The sequence below is a fragment of the Trachinotus anak genome, unplaced genomic scaffold, assembly GCF_046630095.1.
Source record: "Trachinotus anak isolate AG129_WGS33_773 ecotype Australia unplaced genomic scaffold, CSIRO_AGI_Tana_v1 ptg000008l, whole genome shotgun sequence".
Lineage (NCBI taxonomy): Eukaryota > Metazoa > Chordata > Actinopteri > Carangiformes > Carangidae > Trachinotus > Trachinotus anak.
The window spans coordinates 7664467-7684630 of record NW_027273859.1 but is presented as its reverse complement, the minus strand read 5'-3'; the positions used below and the strand labels follow the sequence as shown (position 1 = coordinate 7684630).

The following is a 20164-nucleotide window of genomic DNA, read 5'->3' as shown; positions in this document are numbered from 1 at the left end:
TTGATGCTTTTCAGGAGTGTGATCCAAAAATGAATTATCTGGGTCATTTAGCCGGGGAGAACATTTTTTACATAATTTCCTTGCTCCAGATTTCAGGGGAATTTTGGCTGGAGTTTTTTTTTTTTTTTCCAGCAAAGCTCCAGATTACTGAAATAAATTCAGAGTATTGTAACAGAGCCGTTATAGCGACACGTTTACATTACGGATTTTGTTGTTTCCAAAAAATGCTTTTTTAAACTCTACAAATTCCTTATTTATGGTTAAGAATAAGAATGATTTCCTGGAGCTGCCTCCTGCTAAGCCAAGCTGCGTTAAGATAGGAAAAAAACATTTTTTTAGTAAGTAATAAACTGTAATTATTTTACTTATTTATTTATTTTTTTACAATGGCAGCCATAACTTAATGGGTGTTGAGAAAATGTAAACAGTTTCTCCTCCTCACAGATCAGCCAGGGCATGTCAGGCTGATGATCGGTGTTGTTGTTGTTATCTCATGCTGCTGTACGAGCTCTCAGTTTTCACGCTCCAGTTAAAAACAAGACCGAGAGTCTGACTGCAAACACGGTCTGACTGGAAAAACAAGGTCTGTCAGCCTGGGAGGGGGGCACCGGGCCCTTCTAGGAAAAGGTGTTCACCAAGTTGCCATATTTTGTACTATCGGCATCAAACTGCGGCTCTATGACCGCTGCGGACGAAATCCTGACAAGCTGCAAAGCATCTTGGGAAATGCTGTCTGCAGTCGTATCAAACAGTGGTCGATGGGCGAGCCATGAGACATACGGAAGAAGGAAGCTTTCAGCTGTGTCAAGTCAACCGAGGAAAACAAGAGCAAAACCGGATGTCAGGTAATTTTGCCTTCAAATTAAAAGAAAAGACCATGTAAGCTTCTAAAAAAAGAATCAGTGATGCAGTTAACAATTATTTTCATTGTCAGTTAATCTGCCTGGTATTTTCATAATTAATCGATTAATCATTTTGTCTATAAAATAGTCAGAGAATATTCACATGGTTTGTTTTATCCAGCCATCAGTCCAAATCCCAAAATATTCACTTCAATATCATATTTGACAATGAAAAGCATCAAATCCTTTTGCCTGAAAAATGACTAAAACAAAGAGTTATCAAAATTGTTGCAGGTTGATTTTCAGTTGCTCAACTAATCAATTAATCAGCCAAGTATTTCAGCTGTAGCCCACAGGTACAGGCAGAGTAATTACAGCGCTAGCATGAAAACAAAACTGAAGTTTTGATGTTGATTTCTATAGATATTGAACCTGAGGGGTTTCATTTTCTGCAGACAACTGTGAGTAGGTGGGTCTGACACCACCCTTTGGTTTCCCCATAAAAATCATAATGTTTGGATCAAAACAGGCGGAGCCCTGGTCTGTTTTAAACCTGACATTAGGCTTTAGCTGGCATCAAAGTTGGATTCACCTCCAACTTTCATCCCAGGTAAAACTGGAGGTAAATCCACAGTAATGTAAAACACTGAGTAGGCACACGCCAGAACAGATCTGTGTCATTGTCCCAGTGACACAGTTACTAAAAACTTCAGGGGACTCTCCAACAGCTCCACCACTGAGCCTGTGAAAACAATTGTAGGTTATAGCGTGGCTGTGGAGGGAGCTTTTGAAAGACTGACTAAATAACCCTGATGATGTCAGCAGGGTTATTTTGAGACTTTGAATACAACTACATCCATTTGACAGAAAAGCTCCATTATAACATGGACATGGGGTTTGAAAGGTGCGGGCATATTATATGGTAGACGGAAGATTAGACCAAGTTGCATAAAGGGAACTGTAGGATTCAGCGTGTTTGAAATTTGAGCCATAGTTCTAGTTCGATTTTTACCATCCTGTTTTTTTACAGTCCGTCTCTTGCAAGTCCCCCCAGTTTCATGGATATAGTGTTAAAACTATATTGCATTTTCACTGGAAGTTGTTGCACCAGGACCTTGTGTGGAGTTGGGAGGAGTTGGGATTTCTGGCCCTTCCTCCGCTTTGAACGCCGTCCTCACAGAGACGTTTATTTTGAAATGTGCGCCCGGAAATACTGTAGCATATTCCATGTGACCCCTTGATGCTGGGTGGCTTCCCCTGGTGGAGCTTGAGTATTCACAACAATACGACCTGAAGCCTGTCCGACGCTGCTGTCCACCTCAGACAGGCAGACAGCGGCTCACGCCGTCGGTGCGACAGCTTTCGTGTTTTTTTTGTTTTTTCTCTCCCAGTTATACGATGGGTGTCGGTGCCAGTTAGGACTTCTTCTGTGCATTTTCCTATAATGTTGGCAAGTGATAACCGTCTACCGTGTGCACTGCAGTGGTGCGCAGCTTCGCCTGGAGAAACACCTGTGCGCCTCTCCTCTCCACTGGCCACAGTCATGAATGTTGAGTAGGTATGGATGCAGAGCTGCGCACGAATCAACGCACCAAACATCCACGTAGCTCCAGCCACGGGAAACATGAGCTCGGTTCCCGCGATCTGCTTGTTTGCCGTAGCTTATTGAACGTTACTGCTCATCAATATATTGATCATCAGTTGGCGTGGCAGCTCGGCCCTGGTGGCAGCAGCTTTAGGGGCCAGATTACAGGGAGAACAGTGCAGTATCGGAGGAATAATGCATGGTGTGTGTGCATATATATGTGTGTGTGTTTGTCTACATGGCTTCATGGTTGGGTGTGATGGTCAGTCCATCCTAGAGGCAGCGGGAGTGCGTGGGGGATGAGGGGGCGTCTTAATGCTGTCAGACAGGATGTAGGGGAGGATCTATTGGAGCAGGATTACCCGACCATTTTTGGTGAGAGCGCATCGTGGAGTTCTGATCACAGTTGACGCATTGCACTCCTCGCGTTTTGGCTGCTGGTCCATTATCATTATATAATCATACTCATGTAATCCAGTCTTTTTTTTTACTTAGGCAGCATACGATTACACAGTCTACAGCTCGCCCCCTCCCTCCCCCTGAGGATCCATTTATGCAGCTCCTGCTGAGCAACCTATGAATGCCAATTATAAATGTGGGTGGGTATCAACACTGTTTACGTTTACATAAGTCACTGTTTAGCGCGTTTAGCGTGTGTGTGTGTGTGTGTGTGTGTGTGTGTGTGTGTGTGTGTGTGTGTGTGTGTGTGTGTGTGGTGGGCCAAAAAACACAAAAAGAAAAGATTTGTGTTAAATGCAGTGATGTGCCCATGACTCATGATTTTACACAGTGCAGTAAAGGAGTGTGTGTGTGTGTGTGTGTGTAAAGCTGAAATTCAAATTGTCTCCAGAGTCTGTGTGTGTGTGTGTGTGTGTGTGTGTATGCATGCCAGTGTGGGTGCAGTCATTTTGAAGTCCACAGTGTGTGGGTGAGTTTCAGCAGGTGTGTTTTTACATATGGTGCATACAGGATGAGCATTTGCTGTCAAACTCTGAGGAGGAATGTATGTTCCACAGACACAAAGCAAAGTGTCAGGACGCCTGCATCAGATGAGCGAACACACTGACATTAAACAGAGTTTGGAGCATGAATATCAATCATAGCTCTCTTCTAATGTCAGTTACAGCGTCCCCCTCTCTTCTTACCCCTCTGTCTCTCCTTCTGTCTTTGTTTTCCAGGGAACAGATAACCCTGAGGTGCGGTGTCTGTCTGCATTTGTCTGAGAGAGCGAGCGAGGGAGCAGCACAAATACCGCACAGCCAGACATCATGCAAGGAGAAACCTTCCCTCGCTGCAGAGTGCTGAAATGTTAGGACTGAAGAGCAAGTGTGTCAGATCAAATCAGCAGACTGTTTACATTAGGGGCAGCGATAAGAGCTGCTTGACACTAGACTCTCTAGCACCCTGTGTGTGGTTTAAGGCCCCTTTCAATCACGGTCAGGAAAATCGAGAGGAGACGTGTTAGCTCATCTTTCATCAGCACTTTTTTTCCCTCCGTCAGATTCAGCAATCCAGCAGCGAGCCGAGATGGAGTGGTCACTAGAGAGTGTGAGGGAGATGGTGGCTGGAGGGATGCAGTCTATACGGGAGTGTGAGATCTGTGCTTTTGCCATAGCCATGTGTGTGCTGCTGCTGTTTATGTGGTATTGTTACAGGGTGGGCCGGGAGCACGGTTCCAGCCCCTTGCGTGGGAGGTATCTGGCTGGGCCCAGCCGGATTGGAGGGGTGGTGGGGGGCTTCATGAGTTCAGACTGTCGTGGCAGAGGTAAAGGGAAACATGGATCAATGCTAGAGGAGCAGAACGGCTTTGCTTTCTGCCAGTCGTCAGAGTGTTTCCGCTGTACCAGCGCTGGGGAAAGTCTGAACCAGAGGCTCTATCACAGCCTGCAGGATTACGCCAAGCGCTACACCTGGTCAGGTATGGGCAGGGTGCATAAAGGAGTCCGTGATCAAGGCCGATACCTTAACAGCCGACCAACCATCCAGCGGCCAGAGGTCTTCTTCCTCCCCGACCTACCCTCAGCCCCTTTCTTCTCCAGGGAGGTACAGAGACACGACGTGGAGCTGCTGGAGCAGAGCTTCCCCGCCCTTCTGGCTGAGTTTGAGAGCATCTACCACCAACCTCCCGCCCGCAGCGGGTCCTCCCTCCCGCCGGGGTGGAAAGCCAACAGCACTCCCCGTGGCCAGTGGTGGACCTACTACCTGGTCAACCAAGGCACCCCTCTGGTTCTCAATGTCAGGAGATGTCCGCGGGCGTGGAGGGTGTTGGGACAGCTGCGCACCTTCATCGCCAACAACGTGTTTGGCAACGCCTGCTTCTCCGTGCTGACGCCTGGAGCTCTGATCACCGAGCATTATGGTCCAACAAATGTCAGGCTGCGCTGCCACCTGGGTAAGAGAGTGAACTGTTGAGTGAGCCGAAACTGATTCAACCATGTGATGTGTGAGGCTCACCGGGTGCTGACCTCAACACGACAGCAGATGATCTCAGTAATAGGCATGTTTAAGTAGAGAAGAGGAGCAGCTCAGGGAATCAGCTGATGTAGTGTTTAGACTGAGATGCTGAATCCTCTCGAGTCATGGAGGCTCATGGCTGAAATTTTGGGACAAATGCTTAAAGGTTCTGTTGTTTTCACTGCACCTGAGCTTTGATTCTAATTCCATCTGGACTCTTGTGAGATGGCTATAAATAGTAACGTCCATTGTTGTGTAGGCAGGATGCTGTAAACCAGCATACTATAATGGTACTGGATGCTGTAAGAACAGAACATTTTGTGTGGGATGTGTCACCTGGGAGTTTGGTTAGCAGCACAAAATGTTTCAAAATGCCTTGTGTTTAGTGAGACCCATGGATGGACTCGGGTTTTTCTTTTTTCCTCTCTTGCAGGTCTCAGAGTGCCCCCTTCCTGTGAGCTTGTAGTCGGTGGGGAGCCACAGTGCTGGTCTGAGGGCAGCTGTCTGCTTTTTGACGACTCCTTCCTCCACAGGGCCTTTCACGAGGGTAAACTGGGATTAAAATTGAATCTTTTATTGCGCTCGGCCCCTTTTTTATTTATTCCTTTAAGGAGGATTGACCTAAAAACTGTATAATCCGATCAGGAAATTGCTCAGGAAATTGTAGAGCCTTTTTAATGTGGGTCTGATATGGATTTCAGTGCAAGACCGTGGCAAAATGGGGTTCTTGATATTTCTGCTATGTTTCTGTGTGTGTGTGTGTGTGTAGGTGGCGCAGAGGACGGCCCCAGGGTGGTCTTCATGGTGGATCTCTGGCACCCCAATGTGGCCGCTGCCGAGAGACAAGCCTTGGACTACATTTTTACTCCAGGCCGTTTAGAGGACAAGGAAGGGAAATAGGTGTGAGTGTGAAACCATGTCCAAGCGAGGGACAGATGGCCTTTAGGGAAGTGTCTGTAGGATGGGGGAGCAACTCTTTTTCTGCCTCCAGACCAGCTCTCACATTCACTGTGTACATATTCTCCGGCTTGTACCGTACAGTATCTCTCATAACTCTTCTTAGCAGATGACCAAACATTGGGCCTCTTTTATCATGTTCATGTTTCTGCCTGCATAGTAAAAGACCGCCACAGTTGAAAGTATTTATTTCCACTTAGTAAAACTTAGCAGATGCACGATTGTTGATGCAGCCATTTTATTAGCGTGTATTAATACCGTGGCAGTGATATTTTAGGTTATTTTTTGGTTGTTTTTTTTTTTTTTTTGACTGACTCCAAATATATTCCACCAAATATATTTTTTCCACTTTCCGATTTCCTTCTAACTTTTCACCAAATCTGGAGCAAACTTATTTATAAGACCTTAGATTCAGCTCATTTGAGTTTTCCTTTGGTTTTTGCTTGAAAGAGTTCAACAGTTTGCTGGTAGAGAGCTACAGATGTGATAAATGACTCTTAGCAAGCCAAACAATAATGTGTCACACTCTTGTTGTTATGTATAAATGGGTCCACAGGCCAGCCTTTTCCATTGGAGTCACTTGAGGAAGTATTTATGGGGCCCAAAATTTTCGGGGGCATCAGGAGAGGCACAACACGACCACACATGACTTTACACTTAACATCTAACACGTTTTGCTTTTTCTTTTACACTTAGTGTAACACCTACATACATTTCCGCAAGGGCTATGAAATTTGATCATTCAACTTTTTCATGTTCCTCGACACATCCAGTCCCACTTCAGATTCAAATTTGGATTCTAACTAAGATGCGACTGTCAGTGAGTTTGCACACTTTTCATTTCTGAAACACCCTCTTTTTCAAATATGCGACGAACTTAGGATGGTTTAAGTTGTGATGCATGACCGGACACTCTCCTGCTTGCAGAAAGTTGTCATGTTTTCAGTTATTGTATAATTTATTATTATTTATCTAAAATCACAGCAAAAGTGATGCTAAAGCTAAGGAGCCGCTGCCAACGCACTAGGTTCTGATAGACTCATTAAGTCATTGAAGCAGTGATACAGAGGGATTAAATGAGCCAACGTGGGATATCTCTTTAAATTGAACTTGGTTAATTACAGGTTGCACAGTTGGGATTTTCTGACATTCTGACTAAACTGGCAACTGTTACTGGATAAATAAACTAAATGCATGGCAGATAGTAGTATTACAGTGTTGTGATATATTGAATGAAATGCTCTTGTGTTTATCATCCCTGAGGCGAACAGATTCATCCATATGTGGTCTGATAACTGAGGTCCAATGTCCATCATGACGTGAATGTTTACAGACGCAGCTAATGTCTCTGTCACGACTCTTGCTGGTGTGGTAGTTTATTGTGCTCCCCTTTGAAAAATCTGTCCTGCTTTCACAAGACATGGTTAGAGAAGCACATTTTTAGGTCTAATTGTGTGAGCCGGCCTGTGCTGTAACACTGGAGATGAAGTGTTTTTGGTAAATTTACTAAACTCTTGTAATTTGGTTGTATTTGATATCAGGTTTGTATTTCTGTAAATAGGGTTGAGGTCACAAATCGAAGAGTTGGAGATGTTTTGAAATGATTGTCATCAATGCTATAACTATTGTGTTGTCTTGATTTACAGCTAAAGTGATTGCACTTCATTCTCCAAAAAGCCAACCATGAAAATCATTTTGATAGATTCGATTTGTAGATTCTGTAAAATGTTTATGAAGTATTATCTCTGTTGTTCTGTGATGATTTTTTATTTTATCACTCTGTAATTTGGCAGCGCCATATGGTATCTGTTATTAAAGCCATATCCTCAATTCTTCAACAGCACTTCATGGATATATGTGCACAGTCTAAAGGATAGTGACAATTAATCTTCAGCAGCTTTACTAGTCCTTTGCAATTCAAGATAATCATCTATTCAATTCTAATGTTTACAAAAGTATGATCATCATTTCCGAGCTGTTTACAACATGAGGTGACACTGACACTCACATTGAGCTGCCCATAATTAGGTTTCAAATTAAGAGTGCTGTTAATCCACTTTAGAGGATGAAAACTGTCATTTCCAAAGCATTTGCTTTACATATACAGTGTATGATGGGGCAACCATTTTGTTTACATTTGGATGAAGGATTTGTCCTTAAACACATTCTTGTGTGGATTTTGAACAGTATTTCTGTACATTTAATAAATGGTCGAGTATCTTATTTAACCAGCTGTTGTCAGAGGTGTCACTTTTACTCAGGTTTCACAGATCTGAAACGAGAGATGGACGCATCGCATTGTATGATTTCACTGCTGAATGAGCCGTTTCAGAAGGAAAAAGTCTTCTGCACAAACCTACTGGAGATACACGTTACAATATAAAACAAGGGGACAAAGTAAATTGTGTTGCCTATTTTCAGACAGATGCAGTTTTATAGCAGTGGCACAGGGAGGCGTGGGCATGCAATGATGTTGTCACTGCTCTGTTTTCTCACAGCAGTTATTTCCTATCAGACTTGTATTGCCTCTGGAGGAAGTGAAGCCAGCAGCACTAAAATGCTGAGGCAATAATAACATCATGTTAAATATAAACAGTGGTGTCGTCGTTCAGGGCTTCATGAGGAATATACGCACAGGTTAATAATTCTGTCTCCATTCAACACAAATCAGCATCAGCTCAGGGTGTATTCGTGTGTCCACATCTATTGGCCTGTGGCTTTCATGGATGGAGGCACATACTGATGTGAGGTTGATGCCCCTTATCACCAGTAATGACACGTAACTCGTGTAGGAAGACCTTCATGTTGTTGTTAATCTCCTGAATTATTAAATCAGACTGCAGTGGTTATTGTCACATCACTGTCTAGTGTCCAGACGTGAGCGAATCTCTCATGCAGAGATACATGTGTCTGCTCAGGGATTATCCTTTGAGCAATATTCATCGACATCACATATTTAAATAATAATTAGACACATGCATAAATGTAATAAAATGGGTCTCTTATAAGCCAGAGCTGCTGCAGTGGGATCCAGGTACCTCTAGGTGTAGCTGATGGGGTCCTATGGGCCCTGACAAAATGAACAATTGTTTAATATCATTTTCATTTCATTCAAAATGTTGGTGAGCAGAGACAGAGACACAGCAGCATGACAAGTATTTTATGTTGACTTGATTTTTGGACATATGGTGATGTTTTTATTGCCTTATAGTTGTAACAATTGAATTCAGCGGGATGAAATGGTTACAGTAACTGATACTTTGTCCACTAAAGGACGAAAAAATGACACTATACAGTCCTTCCTGCCACATCACTATCTGTGACCACAAACTGCAATAGTATAGAATCAGAGTAGAATTAACTCTTTGTTGACTTGACTCAGGGGATGAGATCGTCCATAGCAGCCTATTAATTTCCACTGTTTTTTACAGATCTTGTGTCCCAACCCAGTTCTTTCTACTTCTAGTGGATCATGACATCTCAGTCAATATCTGAGTTCCTTTTGGGGCAAATGTTCATTTTATCTGTTTGGTTTGTCTTTGTCATGGGAAAGTTTTGCCGACCACAGACAATCTATACATTACTACCGTGCACCCACGTCATTGCCACGATGCCAGAGACAAGCATCCACATCAATGAAAAGGTGACGCGCTCTGCAGCGACGTGTGTGCCCCTCTGTTTCGCTGTCTGTGCGCGCTCCGGCTGCGCTGCCGCACATCAACCAGGTGGTGAAATGTAGCCTAACTCACCGCGGGCAGGCTCTGCTGGAGAATATGGGTCGACAATGGGGAGAAAGCGGCAAATGATGTCGAGGATCAGCCCGCCGACACAGACCAGACCAGATCCGCAGCTATGAGCTCCTCCTTTCCCAAATCTGAATCCACGACCTCCTTGTTGAAATCATCCTCGGCTGCGAGGAGACCGACACACCTCCCTGAACGTACCGCAGAGAGCCGGAGAAGTCAGCATCCACATCAGCATCAGCACCAGCATCACCACCGTATCGCCGCACTCCAGAGCAGCAGCAAAGCCGAGGAGTCCTTCTGGTCGGCCGAGTGCGACATCAGTGCCCGGAGACCCCTGTGCCACCCCTCCCTCATCGGCAGCCAAGACAGTAGTAATAACGCTGCCACTCGGGACAAGTGCAAGTCACATGCCCCTCACAGCCAAGTTCCCGACCGGCCGGAGCCGAACGGCGAGGCGGGCCGAGGTGTGAAGGAGCGCTGCAGGTCATCCAAACCCGCACACCGGCACCACCGCAGGAAGCACAACCGGGAGGACCGTCCGCCGGCAGCAGGCGCACCGGAACCTGAGCATCGCCGCCGCTGTCACACTCACACCCGCCCGGTGCCCAGGGTGCCCTCACTGTCGGACAGCAACGACGACAGGGCTCCTCTCTGTGAACCGAGGGAACACAAGGGGGGCAGTTTAGCCAACAGTGGTGGTCAGGTCAGCAGTCCCTCCCCGTCATCGTGCTCCCTGGCCCCGCTGTCGAGCAGGTCCTCTCGTCGATCCCGGAGGTCCAGCGCTGCTTCTTCTGCATCCGATATCAATTTACGCACCATCCTTAACTCACTGTTTGGGCAGGTAAGGCCCTGGGATATAGAGAAATGACTGTGTGCTGAACACAGATTTGTCTGAATCGAATCACCCCAACAATTGGTCAGTTAGTTACACTAATTTTATGAGTTTTAGTGTGTGAGGTGCAGAGATGCTTCTGGGAATGTTGTGACCCCTGACAAGCTGTGACAGTGACCAAACCTAAATTAAAATTAATGTGAAAAGTGACTGAAGCCTGTTTTATAGGTCCCATTAAGAGGCGGTTTGTCAGTTAAAAATAAGGTTTTGTAAACCAATTTGAATGAATGTCACCAGTGTCTCTAGCACTGCAGGCTTCATCTAAAAAAAATAATTAAATGCATTAAGTTCACTGAGGGCTGCCCTGCAGAGCTGCTCTGTTGAAAATAGTGCTTTGTTACCATCTTTCTGCAGAAGTGGTGAACCGTGGCCTCAGTGACATCCTGTTTCCAATCAATATAAGCTAATGTGCTCTGTGATGCAGCCTGCACACACTGTTATTACTGGACCAAGTATAGAGGGAAAAGCTTCTGCTACACATTCATTTCTTATGTAATTTGTAAATACAGTGCTACCTCCTACAGACCTCAGTCAGGCAGCCCTTCCTTATTGAAGTGGATGTGCTGGGGCAGATAAAACGCACTCCTATCGGAGGTGCTAATGTGTATTTGGTCAAAGACAAAGATATATAAATACATACATACACACACACACACACACACACACACACATATATATACACATATATATATATATATATATATATATATATATATATATATATATTCATATAACTTAATGTTCCTGCATCATTCAACCAGGAACACTGCAGCAATTGTTGTGTTATGTTTGAATAAAATCACTGTGATGTTCCTGTTGGTGGTGGAGGCTCTATTTAGAGCCACAGATCTATTTATACAGAAGAAGTGAGTTCAGCTTAATATGCTTGGATTCTTATCAGTGATTTTAGCTCAGAAAGCTAAAGTCTGCAGCCTGTTTTAGTTTTACATCATAAATCTCCACCTCACTGCTTAAATTGCTTGTAATAAATTGTTTATTGAGGGGATCTCTCCGGTCTCTTCCACAGAAGTCAGAGTTTATTTTCCTCCATGTATGGTGCCCAGATTTTAACCTTCGCATCAATCTGGAGCTGATTTACATGTGTTACAGAATTGGGAAGCTCTCAGCTGTAAAATAGGCTCCGTATGGGAGAGATGGCTTCAAGAGAAAAATCTTCTAGTACTTATAGTATGAAAGCCTATTCTACAAATAACCCGTGAGTCAGTGCGCGAGCAGCTCTGTGAAAACATTAGTGTGACCTGAAAAAGGTCTTTGATGAGACAGCTAGATGGAGAGGAGTTCAGTGACGGCCAGAAATGTAAAGCACGGTTTGAGAGATACACACATCGCCTTTGGCATTTTGTCTAAACAATGCAACGCAAAGTGAACAGGATTTTCACTGCTCTGGCTACAGGTAGCGTTTTGACTTGCCAAAATGGATTCGCATTTGAAAAGATGGTGATCAACTATCTATGGTCTGGTTTTGATGGTATTTCATTTTTCAGATGCACACACACATACAGTCACTGCACTCCTGCCTCTCACAGTCGTTGTGTGTTTGTCAGTCATGCCATGTGGCTGCTGTAGGTCAGAGTGACCTTGAGTTCGCCTGCAGAGGGCACAGGAGGATGTGTGCGCGGTGTGTGGGGGTGTGTTAGGGAAGAAAAACAAAGGCACATGCAGAAATGTGAAGTGCATTATATGATTTCAAGTGTAATCTCAAGGCTGCATATTCATAAATTATCACTTGAGAGTGAGAGTGCAGGTGAGGAGAACATCAAGGCTGGAAATAGGTCATTAAACACACCGCGTTCCTGTAAACTTGCCTGTTACAGATTTTATTAGTGCAGAAACAGCAAACACTTTGCAATGTGTGTGTGACCCTGAAGTAAAAGGTTATTTGTCAGGTGCAGCTTCCTGCAGGAAAGCTGACACAGCTCATCGCATTTCTCTTGTTTATTCTGTGATGCTGTGACACTGTGTTGAATTGTCTGTTACAGAATAACTGCAATAGTTTGGTCATTGTGACAAGTCTGGTGAAATATCTCACAGACACTCGCCCTCTTTTCCTTTAATAGGCATACTTCTCTTTCCCTCCTTGGTCCACTTCGCTCTCTCATTTAGTTTCTCACCCTCACTCTTATTTCTTCTCCCCCTCTCTCTCTTTCTTTTCCCACTGTGACACTCGCTACTTTGCTACTTTCATTTACTCCAGACAGTACAGTACAGCGCAGCTCACAGTTTTTGATCAGCTGTAGATTAGCTCCCCAGGCTTCATGGGTCTTGCTGAAACCAGAGTTTTCACTCCTTTTAAAACCCAAACTGCAAACTTAAGGGAGAAAAAGCCCTCATGGTCCTTTTTAGTGTCTCTTTTCTCCTTTGGTATGGGAAACTGCTTAGACTGGCCTTTGAGAACGGTAAGACTGTTTTCAGTGTGGTGCACTGTCTTTCTCGATTTGTTTGGTGAATTTTGTGGTGCATTCGAAAGCGAAACTGGTAAATAAAACTTGACAGTAGTGTGGCAATTAGGGAAATTTTTCTTGCACAGTTGTTTGCAGCTGCTTTTGCTCTTTCTGTTCATATTTGCATGGAAGTCTTTCATCATACTGCAAAAACCCTACTGAGGATTTAGAACATTTTATCTATCTTTGATATCCTCACACAGTCAAAATCAGAATGTGTTATGTTTATACTAGATTCAGTTTAAGTTTAGATTATGGACTGAGGAGTTTTAATATCCACACTGTTTGATGTTGGTGGTTTGTATTGAAAGCTCCTGAAACTTATTCTGCCACTGCACTGGTTGTAAGTGACTGTGTTGTGTATTTTGTTAACCTTGTGTCATATGACTGGTTTCAACCCTTTGGTGTGAAACAGACATTTTTTTCCAAAAAGCACTGTATGTCCCACAGGAGAGAATGTGTCTTAATGTCTTAATGAATAATTTTTGTGTGTGTGTGTGTGTGTGTGTGTGTGTGTGTGTGTGTGTGTGTGTGTGAGACAACACACGTAGCCTGTTCGCTGGTGCTTTAGCTCGCCTTTTCTGTGCTTCTGAGTATGTTTACTGTTCCAGTGACAGTGTATAGGTGTGAGGTGCCAGTCCGTACAATGTGGCACGTAAACAGTTATGAGCAATGAGTGGAAAGTTGGCAACAAGCTGCTTTATTGATGCATTTAAACTTCTGCCTTGTTTTCATATCTCCATAAATTTCCATTTAATCTAGCTCCTATTTTCCTATTTTATAGAGTCTATGTAGATTGTCACACATCATCTCTCAGTTTGTACCTTTATTCCATTCTGCTGTGAAGCATCTATGGATCTCTAACTCTGTCTCTGCACCCCTCTGGAAAGATGCTCCAGGATGCTGAGAGGAGACTCAGAGGGGTGCTGTCCTGTGAGGAGATGGGCCAGGCAGTGTATCTTGGGCCTTATCAGGAGTCCATTGTTTCCATGACGCAAAACTGTGTTCTCGTGAGCAACATAGTGGGACAAACCTGTGTCTTCCTGAGTAAAGGCATGGCCAATTGCAGGCAGGCTGTACGTAAGTCTGGACAAACAACCTTTTATTACTCTACTTCTGTCTCTATTCATGTCAGTAAAGTTTACCTAGGCAGGACCTACCTACCTGCAGTAGCAACTTTCACCTCTGGGTTGTAGAGACCCTTTTTTCTATCATCGATTCTTCCTGTTTCCACTCTTGCTGCTTTTGACTGGTATCCTGCCATCTGCCGGCAGGGAACACACAGGTTTGGAAAATGGCTGAGCCTGGAAGCTCACAAGAGTGAGTACTGAAAGAGTGTATAGGAACTTGTGAATACGTGCAGTGCATATGAAAGCAACAACATTGATTTGTACTTTTGTTACTCACATTAGATCAGCGGTTTCCAACCTTTTAGGCTTGAACAGGCCAAGGGTCAAACGGGTGTAGTGATGCAGATGCACCAATGCTCTGTCCCACTGGCTGCCTCTCATAGATGTGCATATCTGTATTTTGTACCGTGAGTGCACAAAATGCTAAAGAAATATTTGGCAGTTTGATAATTTGACATTTTGGAAAAACACTTATTTACTTTCTTGCCAAGAGTTAGATGAGAATATTGATACCACTTATATACAGTCAATATGTAGCCTAGCTCTGTCCAAAGGTTAGCTGTTCCACCTGTTTACAATGTTTATGCAAAGCTAGCATAACCAGCTACTGGCTATACTGCAGTTACATATTTAGCAGACAGATATGAGAGTGAATGTGATCAGTCTTCTCACAAACTCTCAGTACAGTGAATAAGCTAAACGCCAAATTTAGCTTATTCAAACTAACTTTTGTACTTTGACATCTTCATAAAAAGAGCATGGTAATGGAGGGTTTTGAGTAAAGTGATCAGACCTAGATCATGTCGTTGTAAACAATGATGGATGATGAGGCTACACTGATGAACGGAGGAAGTGACGATGGTGCTGTGCATGCACGCATGTTGAGCTGGCTGACTATGCTCCTTTGGGCTCATGTGCCTCCTGTGTTTTCTATCTCGCTGGTTCCGGTCAGACAGTTCTGCGGGCCTGACGTCAGCAGTCACCGTTGTGTTTAGACTTCTTACTGCTCCTGCTGTTAACCCCTGAGGGTTCTGGGATATGTCTGCCTCTCTCTCTGCCCTTTAAAGGTTGTGCTCATTGTGAGCAAGCTCTGAAAAAAATAGAAACGGCCACATTCTTCTGTGAACTTGGGGGTTATGGCTCATAGTCATGCTTGATAGGAATCAGCCTATTTATACTTGGAGTTTTTGTCATCAAGATGTGAGATAGTTCCAGCCCACTGTTAACATCTTTTACTGTTGGGTGTCCTTATGTTGAGGTTCACAAAACGAGCAAGGATTGTTATGGAGAAGGTTGCTGATTTAGATTTGGGCATCACTCGAGTCACAGCGTTGACAGCGGTATGTTTGCATGGACCTCAGACACAGGAGAGTGTGTTTGTTATGATATAATTGTGATGACTGCTTTTTTTCACGTGTATTTTTTTCTGTACTGACCAAATGTTATTTCCTTATAGGACAGAGAGCTGCGGCCAGAAGAAATGGATGGTAAGTTTTTCTTTCTTTCATTTTTTCTTTTTCTTTACTGAGTAACACTGCAGGTTATGTATTGTAACACACGTCATAAGTTATGTATTGTAAATTTATTAAACATAAAAGTGAAATTAAATGAAAAGGGTGAAAATTTGCATTTACATGTGCTGTGCAAAATAGTATGTAAGAAAAACGAGAGCCATACTGTTCAGTTACTAATACCTTTTTCTGTTGTTGCTCAACAGAATTGCGGGATGCTTTTAAAGAGTTTGACAAGGACAAGGACGGTTTCATCAGCTGTAAAGACTTAGGAAACTGTATGAGAACCATGGGATACATGCCCACTGAAATGGAGCTGATTGAACTGAGTCAACAGATAAACATGAACTGTAAGGACTTAACTGTCTCGTGTATATATATGTCATGTACGCAACTGTACCCTGCATACAATGTGTATTGTGGTTTGAAATTCTGTGCCACAATCTCTTTTTCTTAAGTGGGAGGTCATGTTGATTTTGAGGATTTTGTAGAGTTGATGGGCCCAAAACTCCTCGCCGAAACTGCAGACATGATCGGAATTAAAGAGTTAAAAGACGCGTTTAGAGAGGTAAGAGTGTCTGGATTCAGATATTGATGACGGTTTCCGTACCTCTGGTTGTGTTGAGTTTTACTAGTAGCTTTTCCATTTTTAATGATTTTCCTCTGCTTTTTGTTCCCAGTTTGACACTAATGGAGATGGTGCCATAAGCACATGTGAACTCCGAGACGCAATGAGAAAGCTGTTGGGCCAACAGGTACGATTTGGATCGTAATAAACCATTCTTGTATGTTGTTGTATGAGTGTGGTGTGTCACTTACTTCTGCCAACTGTTTTTTTTTCCAGGTGGGTCTAAAGGAAGTGGAAGATATCCTGAGGGATGTTGACTTGAATGGCGACGGGCTTGTTGACTTTGAAGGTAATGCAGTTTTCACAAACTACTTGCTTAAAGGAGCTTTTTGTACGTTTTCGCCATTGCTACATATCCAGTGCTAGTATTAGCAGCTGTTTACTTCAGTTGTCTGTTTGCTTCACCCATTGTTGCCTTTATAAGACAAGAGGTTATAATACACCCTCTGAGAAGCACTACTTCTTCAGGGCAGCCTGAACACTACAGTGACTCAGTATCGGGAAGTGACAAGACGGCCCTGGGCTAGCTGGTTAGCATGCTAGCTTTAATAGAAGAAAAGAAGTGATAGAAATAGAAGCAAAATAAGAGGGTTGCTTTCCATCGCTAGAGACAGCTGCTGAGTTAAGGAATGAAGTATGATGCTGAACTTGTCACTCGTTTCTTCTAGACGTGTAAGTAAACAGCTGTTAATGCTAATGTTAGCCATGTAGCAATATAAAAAGTTATAAATAGCTGTTTTACAGTATACTGTCGAGTGTGGTGCAACTGTTGCATTGTCATCCTCCCCCTCTCTTTTCACAGAGTTTGTACGAATGATGTCTCGCTAAGGTCATATAATGATCGGCCCTGAATGTGAAGCTGTGTCCTTCTCTATACTTGCCCAAGTGCAACAGAGGACCTGATAAGATCTTCTGAGCCATCCAAATCTGAGTGACACTGGAAATAAAACTCCTTGAATGTTATGGAGCGAGGAGTCACCTCACACTTTCAATCAATAAGTGTTCTTCCTGAAAAGTCTCCGGTTCAAGTGAGGCAGAATTTGCTGTAGCCTAGCTGATGATTGTCTTATGTTTTTGCACTTTAATTCTCACTAAATAACTTCCTATGTGGATAGGTTACTGGTGTCTTGTCTCATCCTCTACATGGATGAAATAAGTGTCTCACGAAACGTCGCCTTTGATGTACAACAAAGTCAGGATGAGAGAGTCAATGTCTGTAGAAAAGATGTAAAAGATCAGTGCGCTGTTGGACATTTCAGTTCATTTTCACACAGTACGTGTTATATTAGAAGCTGTAAGTGGAATGTCCTTTGTGTGACATTGGTGCTCCACCAAGGAATCCACGTGGCAATATCACACCTGTATTGTAACAGTGTGACCATCTGTGATTTTCCACTGTGTCAGTCCAGTCTGATAAAAGCGTCACTGTCTGACAACTAGATGCAACGAAGAAGCAGATCTGTGATATTAATGTGAGACACACCTCTGAAATACATTTCATATATGTTATTCTCTACAGTCTGAGATCAAGGGAAGTTGAAATACTGCTTACAAAGATGCACAGCTCTCTCTCTCAGAGCTTAAATCCTGAAGCCCGAAGCGCTCACTGACGATAGCCTGCTGTGGTTTGCAGCATCCAGAGCAGTGAAAATGGAACATTTCCAGACTGTCTCTCAATGCTCACAGGTTTGAATTCCTGGAGCTTTTAACCTAGCTTTGGGAACAAGAGCATTGCCCTGTCTGAGACCATAAAGTAGGAATGACATGTGTGAACTGTATTTACAGTGGATGTGATTATGTTGTACCTGTACTGTACGTCACTGTCAATATGATTGTAGTTGTGGTAACATTCCACACATCTGTGTTGTCGAAGCAATTTTTATGCATGCCAAAGAGAGAAATTTATTAAATTCAGTATGCACATTTGCATTTTTGTCTAACAAAGTAAACAACATACTTTGCCAAGTTAACTGTAGAAAAATAAAAAGGTGTTTACATTTTAGCCCCGTTTCCTGTGGAGAAATTGTCAAAGAAAATACAGGAGCAATACAGCTGAAAATGGTTTTGAGTTTGTGATTTAGACATTGAATGAAAATATCCTGCATACTCAAACACACTGACAACAGCTTGTTATGTTATGGACCTTAAGTTTCAAACTACCTCTCCATCTATACTGTGTGTCCACGATTCCTGTCAAAATGTCATTAAGAGCATATTAGCAGTGTGTGCTGACACTGAATGTCTTGAGGACAAACCTCATAGCATCTATTATTTATCTGTGTCTCTGGTTAGACTGCAGGCTGGTACATTTTCCCTGCAGCACTTCATAACCATCACTGTGCAAGTCACCGAATGAAAATAACTGTAAATAACTGTGCTGTGTCCCTGTGTGACCTTTGACGAATTTATCTTTGATGAAAGATTTGTTGTACAACAAACTTGTTTGGTAGTTACACTTGTTGCAAAAGACATATTAGGTAGTGACACAATGTTTATAAATTATATCATAAAGAGATGCTCTGTTTGGGCAGTACTGACAGGGAGAATTTACAAGCAAGTACAGTAATTTTATTCCACTGTCACACTCCAGCTAAAACTATTTGGTAACACATGAACACCAGTGTAAAAGAATGCTAAACAGTTAACCTTTTAAAATACAGCGCCTTGGTAGTGCTACTTTAGGTGTGTTTTGATCTGTGCTGCCCTCAATCTTCACACACCCATGACAAATTATACACTGTCTCAAAGCTCAACGTTTCCTGATTCTATCTGTGCAAAGCATTTTATGATCCCCCATATCTCTGCAACAGATGTTGGACACAAAATTGGTTCTGGCTTGTGGCTTTAGTTACAAAGTGTTTTCCACAGAAAAGGTAGTACTAACCTTTAAAAAAAATAAAATAAAATAAAAAACAGTTAAGTTTTTAATCTAGCAAGAATAGGGGCGATTGTTGCAGCCACAGACAGACCCACGACAAAACTAGCACATGCTGCCTCTGGGCCACTTCTGTTACAAGCAGCAGCAACAAGCTAACAGCAACAAACGTTTGCACACATGCTCATAAAAACAGCTTTAAACATGATGATTTTGTAGGAGTTTCCAGTTAATGTAAGGGAAATACTGATACATTTACATCAGCTGTAGCAAACAACTAACATAGGAGGCTGTGTGCTCACATTAAGAAAACAGGGCATTTTACCGTATGTTTACCAACGCTGTGTTAATAAAAAGCAATCATTAAACACCTGTCCCCCGTAGAGGTAATGCTGTTGCCATAGCAACTATCTCCATTCATTCAACCCTCGACTGCACTGTGTGCGCGCGCTGTGTTGGACTCTTCTGATTGGACAAGACTCGGACGCGTCAGACCGGAAGACGGGTCGGAGGGCTAGATTAATAACAAAAATATATATATAAGATAGATTTGATACATTTAAGTCTCTTTGAATAATAATGTAGGAATGTAGGAGATATATAAAGATACCTTTTGTTGTCAGTATGAGTAGAACTGGTAACTGAGTCAATTTATTATAAATACCGTTTATTATTGATTATTGTGGTGGAAAAAAAAACTTTATAACAACAATATTAGGGTAAATAATAGGAGTAAGAAAAATAGCGTATGTGACAATGTGAAAGCCCCTCCTCTAGCATGGTGGTGTCTTTATTGAAGGGTTAACAGTTGGCAGAGACAAATGGTTAAGGTTAGGTAAAGGTTAGCGTCAGGTACTTTCAGACTGGGCTGGGAAATAGACTTCACTTTCCCCAGAATCTGATCCGGAGCCTTGGGATCTAATGGTATCCTTCACAGAGAGTTTCCTGCCATGGGTTCAACCCTGCTCTCACTTTTTAACCTCAATCTTAAGTAGCTCCACCGTGTAATTGGTTCTGGTTATTAACGCTAGGCCTGCCAGTGTAAAGCAGGGGGTGAACTCTGATTTCTGCCTGAAAGGCTA

The 20164-nt window shown here is 43.0% G+C and overlaps 2 protein-coding genes across 8 annotated transcripts; both read left to right on the top strand.

Annotated features, from left to right (window-relative positions):
- The first annotated feature begins 2083 nt into the window (after positions 1-2083).
- On the top strand, positions 2084-8066 carry asphd2 (aspartate beta-hydroxylase domain containing 2). 5 transcript variants are annotated; one of them, XM_071482241.1, is made up of 5 exons: positions 2084-2396; positions 2923-3026; positions 3606-4819; positions 5315-5428; positions 5651-8066. In XM_071482241.1, the coding sequence occupies exons 3-5, from the start codon at positions 3955-3957 to the stop codon at positions 5779-5781; spliced, it is 1110 nt and encodes a 369-aa protein (XP_071338342.1). In that variant the 5' UTR covers positions 2084-2396; positions 2923-3026; positions 3606-3954; the 3' UTR covers positions 5782-8066. The 5 variants fall into 5 exon arrangements, with proteins under 5 accessions (XP_071338342.1, XP_071338339.1, XP_071338343.1 ...); XM_071482238.1 differs by having other exon boundaries at positions 2084-2400; XM_071482239.1 differs by lacking the exon at positions 2084-2396 and adding an exon at positions 2407-2802.
- A 1373-nt stretch (positions 8067-9439) lies between these two features.
- On the top strand, positions 9440-19971 carry cabp1a (calcium binding protein 1a). Of its 3 annotated transcripts, XM_071482232.1 has the most exons (8): positions 12581-12893; positions 13829-14014; positions 15525-15555; positions 15786-15929; positions 16038-16147; positions 16260-16334; positions 16424-16496; positions 17010-19971. In XM_071482232.1, the coding sequence occupies exons 1-8, from the start codon at positions 12753-12755 to the stop codon at positions 17033-17035; spliced, it is 786 nt and encodes a 261-aa protein (XP_071338333.1). In that variant the 5' UTR covers positions 12581-12752; the 3' UTR covers positions 17036-19971. The 3 variants fall into 3 exon arrangements, with proteins under 3 accessions (XP_071338332.1, XP_071338333.1, XP_071338334.1); XM_071482231.1 differs by lacking the exons at positions 12581-12893; positions 13829-14014 and adding an exon at positions 9440-10425; XM_071482233.1 differs by lacking the exons at positions 12581-12893; positions 13829-14014 and adding an exon at positions 14786-15408.
- The last annotated feature ends 193 nt before the right edge of the window (positions 19972-20164 follow it).